The sequence below is a fragment of the Misgurnus anguillicaudatus genome, chromosome 17, assembly GCF_027580225.2.
Source record: "Misgurnus anguillicaudatus chromosome 17, ASM2758022v2, whole genome shotgun sequence".
In the NCBI taxonomy this organism is placed as follows: domain Eukaryota; kingdom Metazoa; phylum Chordata; class Actinopteri; order Cypriniformes; family Cobitidae; genus Misgurnus; species Misgurnus anguillicaudatus.
The window spans coordinates 34475705-34495891 of NC_073353.2; the positions used below are offsets into that span (position 1 = coordinate 34475705).

The 20187-nt window shown below is 37.6% G+C and overlaps 1 protein-coding gene across 1 annotated transcript in view; it reads right to left on the reverse strand.

The window, feature by feature from the left end:
* The window catches only part of ttn.2 (titin, tandem duplicate 2), a 172590-nt gene extending 153967 nt beyond the window's left edge, over positions 1-18623 (reverse strand). The window contains 22 exon segments of the mRNA XM_073854795.1: positions 45-1735; positions 2254-2422; positions 2503-2667; positions 2783-3024; positions 3108-3340; positions 3448-3678; positions 4221-4402; positions 5761-5896; positions 6004-6223; positions 6318-6366; positions 7681-7939; positions 8026-8091; positions 8409-8648; positions 10869-10982; positions 11064-11291; positions 13018-13270; positions 13560-13774; positions 13924-14012; positions 14167-14454; positions 15792-15995; positions 16910-17013; positions 18408-18623. Of these exon segments, the coding sequence (XP_073710896.1) occupies positions 45-1735; positions 2254-2422; positions 2503-2667; positions 2783-3024; positions 3108-3340; positions 3448-3678; positions 4221-4402; positions 5761-5896; positions 6004-6223; positions 6318-6366; positions 7681-7939; positions 8026-8091; positions 8409-8648; positions 10869-10982; positions 11064-11291; positions 13018-13270; positions 13560-13774; positions 13924-14012; positions 14167-14454; positions 15792-15995; positions 16910-17000 (5365 nt within the window). The 5' untranslated portion in view covers positions 17001-17013; positions 18408-18623.
* Positions 18624-20187: the final 1564 nt, after the last annotated feature.

A 20187-nucleotide genomic window follows, 5' to 3' on the forward strand; every position in this document is an offset into this window, starting at 1 on the left:
TGATATAAACAATGATACTGAGAATATGAACATACAACACATACCTTGAACCAGTAAGAAGGCATGGCTTGATGCCTCACCAACAACGTTCATAGCTTTGACCATAATACTAGCGGAGTCCTCAGCTGAGACATCTTTGATCACTAACTCACAGACATGGTCCTCAGGCCAAAACCAGTAAATACGATCCGTCTTCTCCAGTAAAATTCCATTTTTGAACCATTGGCACTCTGGATCAGGCTTACCAACAACCCTACAACGGAAACGCACTTCTTCAGACAGTGCAACTGTCTGGCTCTGAATTCTTTCCAAGATCTTCGGAGCCTCCATACTAGGAGAGAAAGCTATTTTCTCAGGTCTGATTGTAGGAATGGTAAGTTTGCGCTCTTCCTCCTCCTTTCTCTTTTCAATCTCAGAAATCTCTTTGGTCCAGTGCAGAAGCTCCTCTTTTCTCTTCTTTAACATTCCTTCATAAGACTCGTCCTTCCTGCGAGACTTCATCTCAACCGAGGATATGGCTTCATAATAGCCCTCTTCAGTCCTGCGTTTAAATTTGCTGCGCAGCTCTTCTGTCTCCTCTGTAGATTTTTCATGGACAACTCTCTCGGCCCTCTTTAGCCTGACAACCTCTTTTGTTTGTGAAGTCTCTGTGGGTTTATCCACCTTCACAACATCAAAGGACACTCTGCCAGCTTCATGTGCCTCCGGTGCCTTCATTTCAGGAGCACGACGCAAGATTGTCCTAAAATCTTCCTTCTGTTGGATCTCCAGCTTTACAGTATGCTCAGCTGTACCCTCTGGGTTCTCAGCCAATACTTTGACATCTCCAGAATCATATGACTTACAATCAGTGATTTCCAGGTAGTGAATGCCATCAAATAGTAGTCTGAATCTTTTGCTCTTACGAATAAGCTGTCCATTGAGGTACCAGTTGACTTTGGGAGTAGGGTAACCGGTCACTCTGCAACGATATTTGGCTGTTTCCCCCTCATATACTCTTATGGGTTCTGGGAGTAAGACAATATCTGGCTTGGTCTTTTCAGTCACATCATCCATTGAAACTCCTGAGGGTGCACCTTCATGGGCAATTCTTTCCATTTCATCTATTCTGTGAACCTTTCTACCTTCTGGCAGCTGGCTTTCCTCCACAAGACTCTTCTCATCCTTCACAATCAGGGTTGCAGAGGTCTGGTCGATACCAAACTTGTTGGTGGCTCTGCAAGTAATGATACCACTGTCCCTGGAATAAGCAGCTTCATAGTCAAGACTACAATAGCCAAACTCATTGATCATGCGGAGTCTGTTAGCAGCTTCCAGGGGCTTGCCATCATGCAGCCACTCAACAACCATGTTTGGGTCACCAATAGGGGTCAATCTACACTCAAAGTGTGCAGGTCCAACTCGCTTCATCCTGACTGAGGTAAGCTTCTTTTTAAAGTGTGGCTTCTGTTGCTTCTCCTTGTCATAAAGATCACCTTCTTCCCATTGTTCCTGACCATAGCGAAGATGGAGGGGTTCAATCTCCGGTGCAGCAATTTCCTTGGCTTTATATGTTCCTTTGGTTATGATAAGTTTTCTTTCTGGTTCGGGTTGGGTGTACTCTACTTCCACATTGACCCTGCAGCGAGTGGTGTCTCTGCCAGCCTTGTTTATGGCTGTGGCTGTGTACCATGCACTATCAGAGCCGGAGGACTGAGGAATCTTAAAATGTGCCTCTCCCTTGGCACCCTCAATTCTGAAATAAGAATTATAACATTAACCATAGATAAATAGCATAAAACGGACTATATTCACGGCTGTGCGGTTAGTGATTTGAACAAAAATTTTACTTAAACAGTCACCTGCCTGTTTAACACTTTCTCCGCCAATGACGAGTTATCTCGTCAATTAAGAAAAAAACATTTGCATAAAAAACGTGTGGTGGTGTTTTTTAGGTTAATCTGCAATACCGCGATTATGGCGCACTTACCTAATTTATGAAAAAACTGAAGCCAAACGTTATTCACTAATTTTAAACTCTGTGTAATCGTTCTGAATCTGATCTCTAACAAAATTCCTTCACAAAAATGCAATTATTTGTATTTTTAAAGAAAAATACCTATATTTAAGAGTTTATACCGTATTTCAAAAAATGGCTGGCGGGGAATGAGTTAAGTGAGGAACTGCACTACTTGTGGCTATTTCATAGATGATAACAAACATACAGCCCTGAAAATTAAACAAAAGCTTTGGTTTTAAGGGCAAATGATTTACCTGATGTTAGGGTATTTATGAGGAGAGATGATATCACTGTTTTTCAGCCAGACAATGTCAGGGAGAGGGTTTCCAATGGCTTTAACTGCCAACTCGACCAAACTTCCTTCCTTAACACTGAGGTTCCTTAGTTTTTCTATGAACTGAGGTCGGACCAAATTTTCCTTTGCTGTAACACGTAAGACATGAGTCAACACAGCATATTACACAAGTGTAGATCTAACATGGTTTTCTAGAACAACGAATTACCTTCAACGGTGAGAGTCATAGAAACGGTTGTCTTTCCAGCTCTGTTCTGAGCAACAACGGTCCATTCTCCAGAGTCATGAGGCATTGCAGGAACCACAATCATCGACTGAGTTCCATCCTCCTTAATCACAATCTTGTGGGTGTAGTCATTGACCACTTGTTGTCCTTTAGTAAAGATTATGGTTTATGGTAAAAATCATTTCAGTTTCTTTCATATTTTAAACAATCAGGCAAAAAGGAAGAACACACAATGCAGCAATAAACGTTCAAAACCACCTACCATTGTGGAACCAAAAGGTGTCGGGCATGGGTCTTCCAACCACCTTCAAATCGAACCTTGCAGTTTGTCCTTCACAACACCTAAATGATGATGGCTTCTGTACAAACACAGGCTTATACAGCCTTTCAAGTTGGGTCTCGTCTGTGTCATCAAGTCTACGAGCAGGAGAGCGGCTAACAGATCGAGCTGGTGACCGCCCAGGTGAGTAGCTAGCAGAGCGAGCAGACATTGGAGATGCAGACCTGAAACATTAGAGATGCAAATGTAAAATACATGAATTATATATTTATAATATCCTAATAGTCACATAATAGCTTATACTCACTGGATTCTCCTCACAGCTTCAGCCTGAGGAAAGTGAGCACCTGCAGTGGATTCAACATAGAGTTTTCCAGAACTGACAGCATTGCCCTTCATATTGCTGGCAAATGCAGTATAAATTCCCTGATCTTCTGGCAGCACCACAGGAAGGCGCAGACTAGCTCTACCATCCTGCAGAACCTCCATCTGATAGCGGCCTCCATGCCTTATGCGTATGCCATCTTTATACCAGGCAATCTGTTTAACACAAATATGTATTTGCTTTATCATGCAGCTAAGGCAACAAATTACGTTTAGAGGTTTCTGTAGGGGTACTGTCCTTTAATAGAGTTAGAATTCATTACCTTTGGTAATGGCTTTCCTTCCATCTTGCAGTGGAAGGTAACACCCATTCCTTCCAGAATTCTGTAGCTCTTGACCGGAGTACTAAATGAGGATGTGACAGCCTCATGCTCAGCAATATTCATGATCATCTCCTCTCCATCCTCAATAACCAGCTCTTGGTAAGTAATTTTCAGGATGCGGATTTCAATCTCTTGGATTATTTTTCGCTCAATTGCGGATATTTGGAATTCCTGAAAATAAAAAATGCATATCTGGTTTAACTTTTTTGTTAATCAAATTTATTTGTGCCATTTCTTAACACAGGAATTCAGTATACAATTATTAAAATAGCATAGTAACATTATTTCTTTTCACATATGTGACCCTAGAGCACAAAACCAGCCATAAGCCACAAAACCAGCCATTTTTTTATTAAGATGTATACCTCATCTGATTGATTGATTTATTTTATTAGAGATACAACTATTTGAAAATCTGAAGGTGCAAAAAAATCTTAATATTGAGAAAAAGTTGTTCAGATTAAGTCCTTAGCAAAACATATTTCTACTGATAAATAAATTTGTGATATTTACGGTAGGAAATTTACAAAATATCTTCATGGAACATAATCTATACTTAATATACTAATGATTTTTGGAATAAAAAATGATTTTTGGAATAAATAAAATCAATAATTTTGAACTATGCAATATATTGTTGGCTATTGCTACAGATATCCACATGAGACCTATGACTGGTTTTGTGGTCCAGGGTCATATATTTATGTTCATACCGTTTCTGTGATAAAGGTCTGCATCATCTGTGTTTGTTGGGCCATCCTTCGCTGCACAATCTCTCTTTCATATTCGCTTACATGTACAGGGGGCACATCTGCCACTCTGGGTTCCTGTACCATTGCTGTCACTTCTGTTATATACGTCACTTCCTGTGTTTTCATATAGGCTTCAAATTCCTCTGTAAAGGCATAATATAATAGTTGTTACTAAAACAATAAAAAACACTTTATACAAAAAAAGTTCTTCTTTGCTAAGCACCTGTTGTTGTATACTTTTATTCATTGAATAGATAAGCATGGCTTTGTGTGAAAGCACATTAAAACATCTTTAATTATTCATCAAATATTTTTGGATTTATTACAATTATTAATAAAACTTGTCTCAGAAAACAGATTTCTCATGCTAAACATAGGCAAAGTGTCAAAAAAACAATTGGTCTTATGACAGAGTATTTCTGTGCAGAATGCCCCGGTGTTTCAGAAAGTTTTTGTCGAACATGAAAGATTTATATGTAACAATCTTGCTTTTTCAGTGTAGGAAGTAGAGTCAAAGTCCTTATATGGGCACTTTAAATCTTTCTCTGCCAATGACAAGTTAACTCGTCAATTAAGAGAAAACGCTTCCCTGCCAATGACAAGTATTTCCGGCCTTCCGCAATACCGCTATTATCCACCAGGTGCACTCTTCCGCAACTTCCGCAACCGAATTATCTCAAAATTTTGTGATTTTGAAGAAACCTACACATATTTGATAGGTGATAAGAAGAGAACTAATGAAGGTAGGATGAAATGTGTTTTTTTTTAATGCAGAGGGTCTGTTCTTTCATTTGATATGTTGTTTGTTTATATATTTTAAGAAGAACATTTTCTGGAGGTCATTAAACTTTTGTGAAAATCATGAAAAATGCTGGCGCTGGCTGGCAACTTAAAAAAAAAACGCTGGCTGGGAAAGAGTTTACTGGAATAGCACGCGCACACACCAACCAAGAGCTGACATAAAATCAACGTCACCAGAGAAGTGTGTCATTGTTTGTGAGGGAAATTTAAGCTTGTTCAGCTTTCCAATGCACACAGAATTATGAAAACAATGCATATAGTTTGTTTATCCAGGGTAGCAGCGAAGTTGTGTGTGTGTGTGTGTATAACGCTGGATTTTGTTGAAATGGGGCGGTCACAACCGGGTCATGAGTCGCAGGCGGTAAGTAAAACTGCATCAAATGTCTATGTTTTGTTGGCAATCGGCACATAAGTGCATATAATGTACACAACATAAACATGTAGCGAATCTTAAGTTATCCAGAGATAGTGGATAATGTTTTTGTGTGTGTTGCTTGCTTGTGGAACGCCTCAAGGATCTAGTGTTTTTCCAGAAACTATTTGTAGAGCTGATCTGTCCTTTTAAATCTTAAAACTAAAGACTCTTTTAAGATATGAAGGATGTAATACTAATCTATACTGTAGGTACTCATGATTAACATGAGATAAGCAGAAACAGCGTGGGTTATGTCAGCTAAGGTTTGTCAGCGTCAAAACGAACCTTCTTCGAGGAGGCTTGTGGTAGCTGATGCCTCTCCATGTTGGTTCCTGGCAAAGATGGTGTACTCTCCAGCATCATCAGCAAATGTCATAGAAATCACCAACTTGCATTCCCCTGTATCCTTGTCATAGCTAACTCTATATCTGTTAAATTACAAGGAAAGTATGGATTTATTATTTTGCTTTATACAGACAATATTATTCATTTTTTGTAAGAAAGTAATAGAACTGTATTTGCTCAAAATCTATATCTGTATCCAGTAGTGAGTGGAACGCCACTCTTTTTCCAGTAAACATGAGGTTTGGGGGTGCCTCCGATCTGGCAGTCGAAGACAACACTACCACCCTCAACCAGTTTCTGAACCACTGGTTTCCTCACAAAGAAAGGAGCTGCACCTGGTCCAGTCTCTACTGAGACGGCGCTTACTTCAGCTGCAGCCTCCTCTTTGGCTTCAATGACAATCCTTGTTTTAAAAGACAAACAGTTGTTAAAGTATGTTTCCTTTTGGCACTACTTTGTAATAGTTAGGGTCAATGACTCTTTGGCCTTGGACTTACTTTTTCTCTTGGATAGAAATCTCCTCTCTGCTCTCAATCTCCTCAGACACTGTATAATGGGAAAAATGGGAAACGTGAATACTGTACATAATGCTAATATATTTATGTATTTAACAAATAAAAATGAGACCATGGACCTCAAAACCAGTCATAAGGGTAAAATTTTTGTAATTGAGATTTATGCGTAATTTGAAAGCTGAATATATACGATTTCCATTTATGTATGGTTTGTATTGGACAATATTTGGCGTATGTCTTTGAAGGAAAACATTCCAGGATTTTTCTCATTTTAATGGACTTCAATGGACCCCAACACTTAATGCAGTTTGAAGGACTCTAAATTATCCCAAACGAGGCATAAGGGTCTTATCTAGTGAAACAATTGTCATTTTTGGCAAGAAAAATAAAAATATGCACTTTTAATCCACAACTTCTCTTCTTCCTCTGGCTGTGTGATGTGCCAGCGCGACCTCACGTAATTGCATAATGACGTCAAAAGGTCACGAGTTACATATATGGCACACATTTATTTTAAACAATGAACACAAAGACATTAATTAGTATCATTCGACATACAACAACGAGCGGTTTCTCCACACTTGAAAACACTGGGGCATAGTTTCGCATATGTCATCGGTGACCTTTTGACGTATTTACGTGAGGTCGCGCTGGTGCGTCACACGACCGGAGGAAGACGAGAAGTTGTGGTTCAAAAGTGCATATTTTTTATTTTTCTTGCTGGAAATGACAATCGTTTAGCTAGATAAGACCATTATGCCTAGTTTGGGATCGTTTAGAGTCCTTTGAATGCATTAAAACTGTTAAGTGTTGGGGTCCATTAAAATGAGAAAAATCCTGGAATGTTTTCCTCAAAAAACATAATTTCTTCTTGACTGAACAAAGAAAGACATCAACATTTTGGATGACATGGTTGTGAGTAAATTATCTGGATATTTTTTAAGAAAATTGACTAATCCTTTAACTAGACACAAGGCGGTGGTTTCGCAGACAGGGATTAGCTTAAACCAGGACTAGGCCTTAGTTTAATTAGGAAAAATTACTAGTTTTAACAAACATGCCTTACTAAAAACATTACTTGTGTGCATTTTGAGGCAAAAGAAAGGGCACTGATGTATTTTAAGATATGTCATTGCAAGTTGTTTTCAGTTTGAACAGCTCTTACATTTATTTTAGTCTAGGACTAGTCTAATCCCTTTTCGGAAAACCACCCCAAGATGTGTTAATTTAACACATTCATTTTAAGAGTGTACCGACATAGATAAACCTATTGTTTAGTTTGACCCCACAGTGCTAAATGTATAAGGATTCATAAAACACAAAATTATTCCCAGCAAATGTTTACCTTTGACCAACAGGTAGCAGGAGGTGCTGATGGTTCCAGCCTCACTGGTAGCAGTGCAAGTGAAGCGGCCACTATCTTCAGCAAAAGCCTCGCGAATCACCAAACGAGCATAATGACGTTCATAAGTGATCTGAAAATCAATGGAGCTCTCGATTCTGTAATCCTCTCTGAACCACATAATGGCTGGAGTTGGTTGACCTGAAATCTGGCACTCCAAAGTCACAGACTCTCCCTCAGTGACAGTCACGTTCTTTAAACCCTGGTAAAAAACAAACAAATTTTATTTAAATTCTTCAAAATGACTATGTGAAAACTAACATTTCATATGACTGAAACAATGCTTACTGCTATCAAGGTAGGTGGCACAACAGGTTCTTTGACAACAGAGGGGACCGCTGCCGTCTCAACAACCTGTGGGAAAACAAAAACTTGTGTTATCATCAAGCAACTAAAAGTTTGTGATTTCTTTGTTAGGAGAGGGGAAAAGGCGTGTTTACAAAGGAAAGAGTTGTTTCTGTGTTTTAAAAAACAAAAAAAATTTATTAAAGATTAGGAAGCAGGAATAGTAGGATGGTAGAATCATCAGCTGAGATCTGTAAGGAAAATAGTTAGCTTTGTGAAAACCTATATTAAGTAAGAAGAGATTATCCAACACACGAGACTCCAGAAGAGAAAGATATTAAGACAATTGTTAGCTTGAAGAGCGGGTGATGGTTCACACCACAAACCTGCGTGTCCCACTCCTCCCCAGTAAACGAAACGCCTATCTGTCTGTATGACTCGGTGTCATAATGTGTCTGATATCTCTCTGCAGCATCTCTAAATGGAGAAGGGGTTGGTTCTGGGGTCACACGAGTCTCTAGCATCTTATGTGTTGGTGGCTTGACAGGCTTGATGATCTTTTGAGCACCAGTTGTTGAAGAGAACTCTTTATGCAGTGTGGCAATAGCTGAGCCTGCTATTGAAACCTGACCAATCCAAGAAGATCAACGTTACCAAAGAAGATCACAAAACAAAGTCACTTTTGTTTAGCCACACAGAGGTGAAGAGTCAAGGAATTTAAAAGAGGTGAAGAGTCAGGGAATTTAAAGAGGTGAAGAATCAAGGAATTTAGCTTCAATAGAATGGTGGGGAAATTAATTGGTTAGCAGTTGTACAGACAACTCGGTTACTCGATGGTTTAATTGGAGAGTTTGATGGAAAGAATGAATGTTTAGTGTAATTGTGAAGTTTTGATATAAAGAGATGAAGGTGTTTTTTAGACTGGATTGGATAAGTGGAATGATGTTAGAGGATAGTGATACGATGTTACATTACATTACAGTAGGTCTAACACATACAGTGGGATTTAAAAATCTGAGAGAACTAGTAAAAAACATTTCTGTTATGCATTACATTTTTTGTGAAACTTTTGAAGGTATATTACGGAGCCCCTAAGGGGACATGGAGCAAAAATTAAAGTTTAATTGAAACTATCGCGTGCTCACATGAAACTATAGCGTGCGCACGTGAAACTTTCAGACTTGTATAAATTTCATTGTTCTGGTAAATACAAATGAAGAATGTTTGTAACCAAGCAGATCTGAGGCACCATTGCCTTTCATGGTAGGAAAAAGTAATACTATTAAAGTCAATAGTGTCTGTTTTTAATCTGTTTGGTTATTAAAAAATTTTAGCGCAATTTGTGTTCAGCATACAAGTTCGGAAAAACTTAGGGGTAAGTAAATGATGACAGAATTACTACTTTTCTGTGAACTATTCCTTTAAATATGAATTATCATATCCTTATACCAAGGGGCTGCTAAAGAATGCTTTATTCTGATTGGTTGAGAAATGGGTGTTGATTATTTTTCTGTAAAACGCACACCTAACTTGTCAAATGTCTTAAAAATAGGCCCCAGAGCAATGTTTGTGGTAACCGTGGTATAATCGGAAAATAATTGACTCATAATGCACACCTGTGGTGTAACTGCACGACGCAAATTACTACCTTGGGTGTGCATCATTTTCTTATAATTCAATGGCATGCCGTCAATCCTTATGTCAAATTTCACATTTTAAAATATTTTTGTATTTGGCATATGTTTTAATACACATTACCCCAATATGACATTCTAATGTTTTCTAGCCTTTTGCACAACATTGTTAGAAAAAAATGGTCAAAATATGGACCCCAGCTGTCACTGGGGCTGTACCCTTTCAAAAGGTACTAATAAGAACTTTTTTTAGGTGCAAAGATACATATTAGTATCTAATGGTACATATCAGGACCTTTTTAAAGGGTACTGCCCAAGTGACAGCTGGGGTACATATTTGTAGTGATGCACCGATGTATCGGCCGCCGATATTTATCGGCCGATTTTTGATGAATTTGATACCATCGGCATATCGGCAATAGCACGAGAAAGGCCGATACCGATTGTTTATTAATTAACTGCATAAAGAAATCCATTATATGTAAAAAAAAAAAAAAGAGTTAATTTTGTTAATAAAATAAATGCTGAATAGCAAAAACAACCTTTGAAGGTTGTCATGCTGTCTTATTATATTTGTTTTAGCTTAATTTGTGCCTCTCTTATTATGTTGGTAAGTTGAATGTTAATAAGATCCAATCCATGTTCAGTAAAAATAATTTGATGCAGAAATAAACTAGCTAATAGGCCAACTGTATAGTATTGTATACAAGTGTTTAATGTCGGTATTGGCATCGGTTTCGGCCAGAAGTTGTCTGTTTAAATCGGTATCAGCCCAAAAAATCCTATCGGTGCATCCCTACATATTTGATAATTTTTTCGGACAGTAAAGGAAGTTAACATGGTCAATGTTACAAACTTATTTGATTGAACAACAAGTATTTAATATTTCCTATTCATTTTAAATTATGCATTTGTCTTTGTGGAATGTAAATAAGTTTTCTTTATTTACCAGTGTAAATAAAAATCCTAGTGTTCTCAGACTTTTGGACTCCACTGTACATATTTTAAATTTAAGGTGTGTTTCAGGCAAGCAGAAAATCTCATTTAAATAAGACTTGTAAGACTTGTCCTATTCAAGGTGGGTTATGGTTAAAAAAATGTAAAAAGTTCAGTTGGTAATGTTCTTCCTAGCCAGACATAACTGAACATCCTGAAAATTCAGATACTTTAAATATGATAGATTTCTGCTTGTCTGTAATCACCAGTTCTTACCTCATAGCTATGATCTGGTTTTGGTACAGTAACTTTTGATACTGTAAAATGTGGAGATGGGGAAGGTGCAAGGCCAGTCTCCACCTTGGAGCTAACCTCGGTTGTTCTTTCGATCTATTACGAATCAACAAAAGATTATTTGAGAACATGTTCAAAATGCTCACGTTATAATGTTTTCTCTTAAATTCTTCTAACCTGTCTGACATGTACACTTTTCTCAGTGGTGGACACTGGCATTTCAGGGGGAATAACCAACAACTCCTTTTTACTTGTGACCTGTTGCTTAGCGGCTAGCATTTCCTGATGTGTGACATCAGCGTCTTCTTCCATTTGAGCCCCTTCAGCATGCATGGGCTTACGCACGCGTGCATGATCGACAGCAGCAAGCACAGTGGCCACGGCCCCTGCCTTTTTTCCATCACCCTGTTAAGAGCAATCATGATCATTATCTTGCATATTTCCACAGACAAAATCCACCTCCGTCTTAAAATACAGAAGTTGCTCTTAAACACAAAAACAGAAGGTGCTCTGCAAAACAAAGTGAAAGTGAAGGGAAGGCAGATGATCTGAACTTCGGCAGCCTGCGTGTATTCAGCAGGGAAGGTATGGATATAAAGTGTTGTTATGTCTCTCAGGATTGTGTACGACAATAGCCATGCCTGGTGTGATTTGTTATGACAGTGGGGGATAATATAAAAATTATGCAAAAATTTGATAATTTAGAGATGGTTAAACCATAAGGGAAGGAGAACATTAGCAGTATTTTTTAAAGAGCCCCTATTTTCCTTTTCATGATTGTTTTCTCAAAGCTTGTTAAAGGAAAACACCAGTTTTTCAATATTTTACTGTTCTTACCTCAACTTAAACAAATTAATACATACCTATCTTTATTCAATGTGTGCGCTTAATCTTTGTACAGCGCATCGTGAATGTGTTAGCATTTAGCCTAGCCCTATTCATTCCTTAGGATCCAAAAGGGATGAATTTAGTCACCAAACACTTCCATGTTTTCCCTATTTAAAGACTGTTACATGAGTAGTTACACGAGTAAGTATGGCGGCACAAAATAAAAAAGCGGATAAAAAATGAGAACTATATTGTAGGGCGGAAGAGCACTTAGTTTGCAGCATTTCGACCTCGGGTGCAGTAATATTGACGGAAGATTGAGCGAGAGGGGGAGTAGTCAGGAGTGATGATGTTACTGCGCGCCGAGGTCACACTGGATAGCTGGCCAATCGGAGCACAAGATGCTTTTCAGAACAATGTGCTTTGTACAAATCGACCCGTTTCAGAAATGCAGGGCATAGAGGAGCAAAAAAAATGTACGTTTTATGGAAAACACATTACATTACACCAAACAAAATAATTTTCTTTTTAGGAACATCACAGGGGCTCTTTAAATCATCACTTGGAAATCAATATTTAATTTTTTAGCTTTCATTAGCTCCAGTAGTTATACTACGATGCAACTAAGTTAGTATATGGTGGTCATAACTGAAACATTATTTTCTAACAGTCTACCTCTGCAGCTGATGACATCACTTCCAAGGATCTCTTACTAGTAGTTGAAACATCGATATTGATTTTATGTGTCATCACGGTTGAGACTGATTCTTCTTTGACTTCCTTATGTGATATCTACGAAAACGTAATGGAAATTACCAAATTGTCTTTGAAAAGCTTATAGTTGGAAAGTGGGTAAGGATGAAGTGATGGGTTAAAATGGGACTGTCCATTTATCTTGGAGAAAATCTTTGTGGAGTCACACAAAAATGGGGGCATGAGGTTTAAATGGGTGACCACAGCACTAAATGACCAAACTACCTGATCATTTTTAGACGTAACGTGCACTGCATGTATGCCGGTTTCAACACTGGGTTGCTCTACAGAGCCAACGTGAGGCTCGCGATTACGAAGCTGGTCCACTGCTGCCACCACAGTGGCAACAGCAACACGTTTCTCATCCATGTCAGGCTTCTCCTTTTTACATGCAAGTAGAATTAGGTGGCAAGATATAATCAATGTTATCATACATTGACATAATAAACAAAAAAGAAGTAGTAGAACCACTGGGATGATCTTCTCATTTCCAACTTGCGGTCTTACATGCGGTATTCAATGCAAGCCTGCTTCTTGGGTAATTCTTTACCTCTTTGACAATGCCAATTTGTTGTTGAACTGCAGCAGCGCCCTCACAACGCTCCACATGGACACGGGTAGTGGTCGTCTGGACTTGTGCTGCTCTTGCCATCATGCTCTGGTAGCTGGCCTCAGAAACGTAGCCCGCCTGCTTCCATGGAGGCAGGACCTCCGTTGTCTGTGTAACTTGTTTGCGAGTCATTATGGGTGACTTGACTGGTCTGATCGGGGAAACAGACAGCCTCGTGGAAGGAGACACAGCTCTGAGGAACAGATAAGCATATTGTTGTCTCAACAATAAACAATAAAACCTTCACATATTTTAATATTGACTAAGATCACATCAAAAAATAAAATTAATGTATATTCAGTGATTGAAATCAAACTTTGATGCTCCTAATTTCATCATTAGATTACGAGACTTTAGCCTCAAAGTTTCACATTTTATCCTTTAAAAGTGAATAATTTTGTTAATATTAACCTTTACAATAAAGTTTAACAAAAGCATACAATATAAAATGTGTCCGCAAATGTAAACTATAGACATATTACCTGACAGCAGTGGGCGTCGGACCCCTAACATGCCTCACTGGAGAGGGAGACTGTTGGCGGGCACCTGCCACTTTAGTCACATGGGAAGTGGGGGATTTAGAAGATGGTTTAGGGGGCACACGTGGTGGGGTCTTATGTGCCAGCTGCTGGGCCACAAACCCTCCCTCTACTTGCATTTGCATCATAGCTGTGGCCTCATAGTGAGCCTCCATCCTCTGTTGAGAGAACAAATCGCCTTGATCTTATTGTCCAAAAGGGGCAAAAATGCATACTGTACTGTACTGTGAATAAACTGTGAAATCTGTCTGTTTGGATATAAGCGTCTGCTAAATGAATAAATGTAAATGTCGAGATTGACACTCACCTTATCTACTCTAGTCTGACGGGTCTGTGAAATCTGAGAGGTTGAAATGACTGTTTTTGACTTCTTGGCAGGTACGGCTTCCTCTTCCCCTGTAGATTAAAAATAAATGCAGTGTGAGGCATCTATTTGCTTTTTTAAAGAAAAACACATTTTTAACTGGAAACATAATTTGAATAAAATGAATTTCGGACTAAATGGTCTCTGTGTTTTAAGTATATGAACGTTTTTTGCTAAAAATCTTACCCTGAACAAGCAACTCAGCTGTTGAGGTCGCACGTCCACTGCTGTTGAAAGCGTTGACAGAATACGTTCCTGAATCTTCTGGGAACGCTTCAGCAATCAACAAACTGTAAAGGTCTCCATCTTGAACAATCTGAAAGTCAGCGGAGCTTTGAATCTCGGCTCCCTCTCTGTAAAACTTCACCACAGGTGTAGGGATTCCTGTAACTCGAACATCCAGTCTCACTTTGCTTCCTTGTCTCACGGTCATACTTTGTAGTCTTTGAATAAAGTTTGGTGGCGCAGTTTCAGCTGAAAATAAACAATCAGGTAAAATTAAACCCCATATCCTGAATTATATGTTTCACATATAATGGTAACTTGTATGCATGGCTTTCACTATGACATGGTGTCTAGGGGCGCAACAAATAAAATATGCAAAGTATGCCTAAATATAAATCCTTATTCTTAAAAAATATTTGTTTCTCTAAAAAAAAACGGTGCTAAATAGCACTAAAAGTGGTTCTTGGATCGTAATCATAGAGGACCCATTTTTAGTGAAGAACCATATGGGGGACATATAGCACCACATATGGTTCTACATAGCACAATATGGTTCTACACCGGTGCTACACAGGTACTTCATCTGTGCTATACTGCATTTAAAATGGTTCCTCTATGATTACGAGCCAAGAACCACTTTTAGTGCTATTTAGCACCTTTTTTTTATAGAGTATACTATGAAGCAAACAAATACAGCGCTATACACTTAATATAGACTTTACTGATCTAAAAGTCACAATGAAGTAGTGATTGTCTTATTGTCTTAGGTAGGGCGGGACTTGAATTCATCCTTCGAAAATGTATTGGATTGTTGGAAATTGGTCATGTTGCTATTTGCTAATCGCTGCGATCTTTTCCTGCACCCTTCCCTCCTGCCATACCTTGTGACTTACACAATATTCACAAAAAAGTTTTTAATTTTAATTTAATTGTGACTTCAAACTACATACAGATATTAAACTACATTAATATTAAAAAAATAAAGCTCTCATCATGTTTAACAGCATCCTTGTTATATGAAGATTCATAAAAGTAACAGCTATTATTGTATGAGCTGAGCAGTTAATATGCCAAACGTCCAGTCAGCATCACACCAAAATATGCAGCTTAATTGTTTTATACTGTGAATTAATTATGACAGTAAGTTACATTTAAAAATATATTTTCATTTTAGTTGTAATCGTGTCAATCATCTGTAATCTGTCATTGTTTTGTAAGACTATTAGTAATCAAAGTGAAAATAATGCTGATTTTAACTGGTATGTAGGCGGGTAGATTCAGAAACGTAAAACTTCCGTGTAGCCTGTTACGTAGTTTACAGTAACTTTTGGAAAATCATTAAATAATAAAACATGTTAGCTTTATAAAATGTATATATCTGTATATAATGTTTATATCCAATTTGTGTATTTTTGTACTGTAAGTTAGACATTTTAACGAAACGACTATAAACAAATGTAAGTTAGGAAACTCGAAGGAAACGATAGTTAACGTTACTAAGGGTCACAAATCGCTCATTTAAGTATGAACAGCAACAACACTTCTTTAACGCGGTATAAGTTATCTGTAGTATGTTTAAAAGTTACCTGTAACCAGCAGTTCAGCTGTGCTAGTGGCTTGTCCAGCGCCATTGGTGGCTCTGACAGAAAATCTTCCGCTGTGTGCGGCTGTCACGGCGGGGATCATCAAAGCAGCGCGGCCATCGCTGAATGAGATCTGAGCGCCGGGCAGAGCGGCAGCAGTAAGAACCTGGCCATCACGAAACCAGCTCACCTCTGGAACTGGATTACCTGTGGGAAAACCTGTGGGTTTACATGTGCTCTAATGCTTTTCATCATAACATCTTCTTAATAGCAAACTAAAGTGCTTTATTTTTTTTTAATATATAATTATAATTGGTTTTAACTTTGGGCAAAACGCAATTATAGCATATTATAGCATTTTTTTTTCTTAAATAGTCAATTTTAAACGATCATTATTAATGATAGTTAAAAAAATACTATTTTTAGTAACTAAATTACTAAAAAATACTAGGATAGGATATATAGGATATTACAGTTATTTGTTATATTACAGTAAAAGTATAAAAGTGATGGCTAGAGATGACAGAAATTCTATTGGATTTAAAAAAAATAAGTTATTCATATATTCTGCTTTGTCAGATAAATAAAAAAATTAAGATCCCATATAATCAAAATTGTGAGTTGATAATTGAAAATTGTGTTGTGATATTTAGTTTCTTAGCTTTATAGCAACAATACTGTGCTTCGAGTTCAAAAAGTTATATATTTTTTTAATATATAAATTTAAAATTATAATTTCAAACAATTATTATTATTATGTTAAAAAATTCAAAAATAAAGGTCTTTCTGAAAAATTGACCAAAACATTTAATGACTTATCAATCACTGGATTGATGTCCAATCAAATTCCCTCTGATTGTCACTCCCTGCAACCAACCGGCAAGAAGGTTCATGAATAAGTAAAACTTTTTTTTACACAAGTAAAACTTTTTTTCAGAGGGACCAGCACATGATTTTGGAGTTTTCAAAGGGAATATGTCCACACAGGACAAAAACCTGCACTGTTTATGATTTCGTGGGATCTTTCATGGGATTATTACAGCTCTTATGAATTTACACTCAGGTAAACTGCAAACTGTCCTCAGTAAAGCGTTATTAGGATAATGGAGTGGCTTTCTTACCACTAACTTGAGCTTCGAACGTTGCAGCACTACCCTCAAGTGCCACAACGCTCTGAAGCGGCTGTGTAAATGTTGGCGCCTTTGTAGCCATGGTGGAAGGCACCCTAAAAAGAAGACAAAATAAAGTTGCAAATAACTTTTCTTTTATTCAAGACACAAAAGATAAACACTGTATTTTTTCCTAATCTTTCAATCCCTAAGCAACTGGTTAACGCTTGGTTGACCTATCACTTAAGAAGTCAGAGGTCCCTATGGGTGTTAGGCCAAACATTTGTGCTCCGTATCAGCTGACAGCTCACAGACAGTAACAACTGGTGCCTGCGACGGGCTCTTATTCTGGCATGACACATAATTCGGATATAGCTCTCCAGTTTAAACATACGTAGTTGGTCTGATGGACCTGTATCATCCTATCATGTCATCTGTAATTTTACCATCAGATGACTACACATTTCTATTCACCATTACTTTAAATATTAAACCTTTATTGTAAAAATGCAAATTTGTTAACACGAAATAAAGCTAAAATGAAATTCATTACATGCACTTGTATCTATATCTACATTTGGCATGTTTAACTTGGTCACACACTTATTCAAGACTATCGTAGTATGTTTTTGAAGAAGGTAGCCTAATTAAGAAAGACGACTGGTTTATTATTAGAATCAAAATGGCTGACAGGAACTGCAAGCTGATCTATTCGACCAAAATAGGTACATTAACAGAATGTATATCACTTGTATATCATTTACACAATTAAATAAAACAAATCAAGATTAAAATGTCATCAGTTTAGCTTTGTTCCAAAATACATAAGCACAACTATGTGTTTTTGCAGCTTTAATACAGAAGCACCAGTATTTCATGGACCATAACTTAACTTTTTCTTATGATAAACCAATAAATCAAGTGGGATATCAAAATAACTTTAAACATCCCATGAACAGTTCAAAGGTATACATCCAGACTTACCAAAATCAAAAGTTACGCATCATTTGGCAAAACATTTTTTAATAACTTAATAAATCAACTTCAATAACCACTAATACTAATAAGAATGTTCAAGAAAATCTGTTTACAACGCATCAAACTACCTAGGCAAACGAAAACCTAGTGTCACAAAAGGCAGCTTCTAAAAATAGTCAGCACTAAGTTTGATTGACAGTCACCATGTGGCACATAGCTGAAGGTGCAACTGATATCTCTGCTGCTGATTCCCTTAAAAAGACATCATGGCCCAGCTGAGACACCACTCTAATGCTATCACAGGCTATTCTTGGCGTTACCAAAACTATAGCACAATTTAATAACCTTCAGAAAAAGTTTTCAATTCAAAGCCTTTATATTCATTCAAATTATTCAACCAAATTATTTCCACCAAACATCTCAACGAAAAGCTCTGATATTGCCGCTGTCTTTATTGTTAGAATCACACAACAAAGCACAAATAGAAAGCATTGCACTGGCACATGGGTACAAGAGCACAAAGCTTACTTACTTGTATCCACAAGAGTGCCTTGAACTGATGGGGCGAAGCCCAAAGGGTTTTGTCTTCTGAAAAAGTCCTTATCCAGATATGGTTTCAGAAAACACTGTGTGAGAACGGTTGAGCCTCCAAATATCCCTAAAAACAAAACTACACAGGATCTTAACCGTGTAGTTTTGCTTTTTCCCTTGCAATCCCTACACCCGAGGCAAGGCTGGGAATGCTCCAACTGCTCAAAAGTGTTAACATGGTGGTTTTACCTTATATACCCCTTGACTAGTGAGCATCATCACTACATCACCAATGCCCAATTGGCCGTCCCCCTTGAGGCACCATGGGAGGTGGTAGCCATTTTGTGCAATCTCACACCTGTCACCCATTTTACTCAACATAAACCAGGACACATTTGCGCAGGGTGGCCAAAACCCCCCGAACCCCCAGTCTTTAAAGAAACAGGGAAATGGCCTTTGTGAAGTGAGAACCCCATGTTTATTTGGTCTCATAAATGAATTACTGAAAGAACATGAATGATCCCTATTAAGTGGGGAACCAAATGGGATGAAGGGCTGTCACTGTCACTCAGGTTTAAAATCACCCCCACACCCCCATTACATATGATATCTAATGAGATAAACATCTCCAGATCACAATGTTTACACATCTGCTTGTCTGTCACTGATTACATTTTTAACAGCAAAAATATATGATTCTCATTGTTACTATCATGGTGGTACTCCAGTTGGTTTGTGTCTAAGCTAAATTGATAGGAGAGAGTTACCATGTTAAAGATAGCCAATGATATATAAGGGTGGAATGTATGACTAGTTGTGGCAATGAATTGTAAGTGTTCACTTTAGTAAGACTAGAATCTACTTTGATGAGTAAATGTACATACATAGTGTTGTCAATTACCTGTGGGGACTCTCCAATAAGTTATGATGTTAGATGATGAATGTTATTGTAGTTTTTTATTGAACTTGGACAATTCATTTCAGTACTTTAATTATCAACTCAGAGACAACAACTTAGCAGCAGATATTAGTTGTTTATTTAGCTTAGAGTGCAAATCTTTGTACTAATAAAGTATTTAATTTAGAGTTTCAGTGCTTTGTTATACAAATCACACACACACACAAAAAAAAGAACTGTAGTAACAAAGTACTAAGAGTATTACTTGAAGTCAAACTGAAAAACTTCACTTACATTTAAATCAAATTTTGGAACATTGTGGTATTTTTTTACAAATAACCTTATTTGTAAGCTATTTTATTTTTCTTTAAATCCATGTGTCCTAATAATCTTCAATCAAAAACGCAAACCTCTTCCCCTCCTCAAAATGATCTCTGTTTACTTAAAGTCATATGGTATGGCAGGGGGCCGGGGTCCGGGAAAACATTGCAGCGATTAGCAACTATCCAATCAGTTCTCGATGGATGAACTCAAGTCCAATCCTACCTTTTTTCATTTCAGAAGTAGTTTTACTCGGATATATGTCACCACGGGGAAAATAAGACAATTGTTACTTCTGTTTCATGGCCACTTTAAAGGGCACCTATTTCATTGCTTAAAAACAATGTTATTTTGTGTGTTTAGTGTAATACAATGTGTATGCGTGGTTTATGAAAAAAAAAACATTATTTTCCACATAACGTAAATTTTTGTAGCTCCAGATTTCTATCTCTTCCTAAAATGCATGGACTCATGCACAAAACTCATCGATTTGAAAAGCGTGTCTCTGATTTGCCAGCTAATCTGTACATTGTGATTGGCCTGAATACCTCTGACGTCAGCC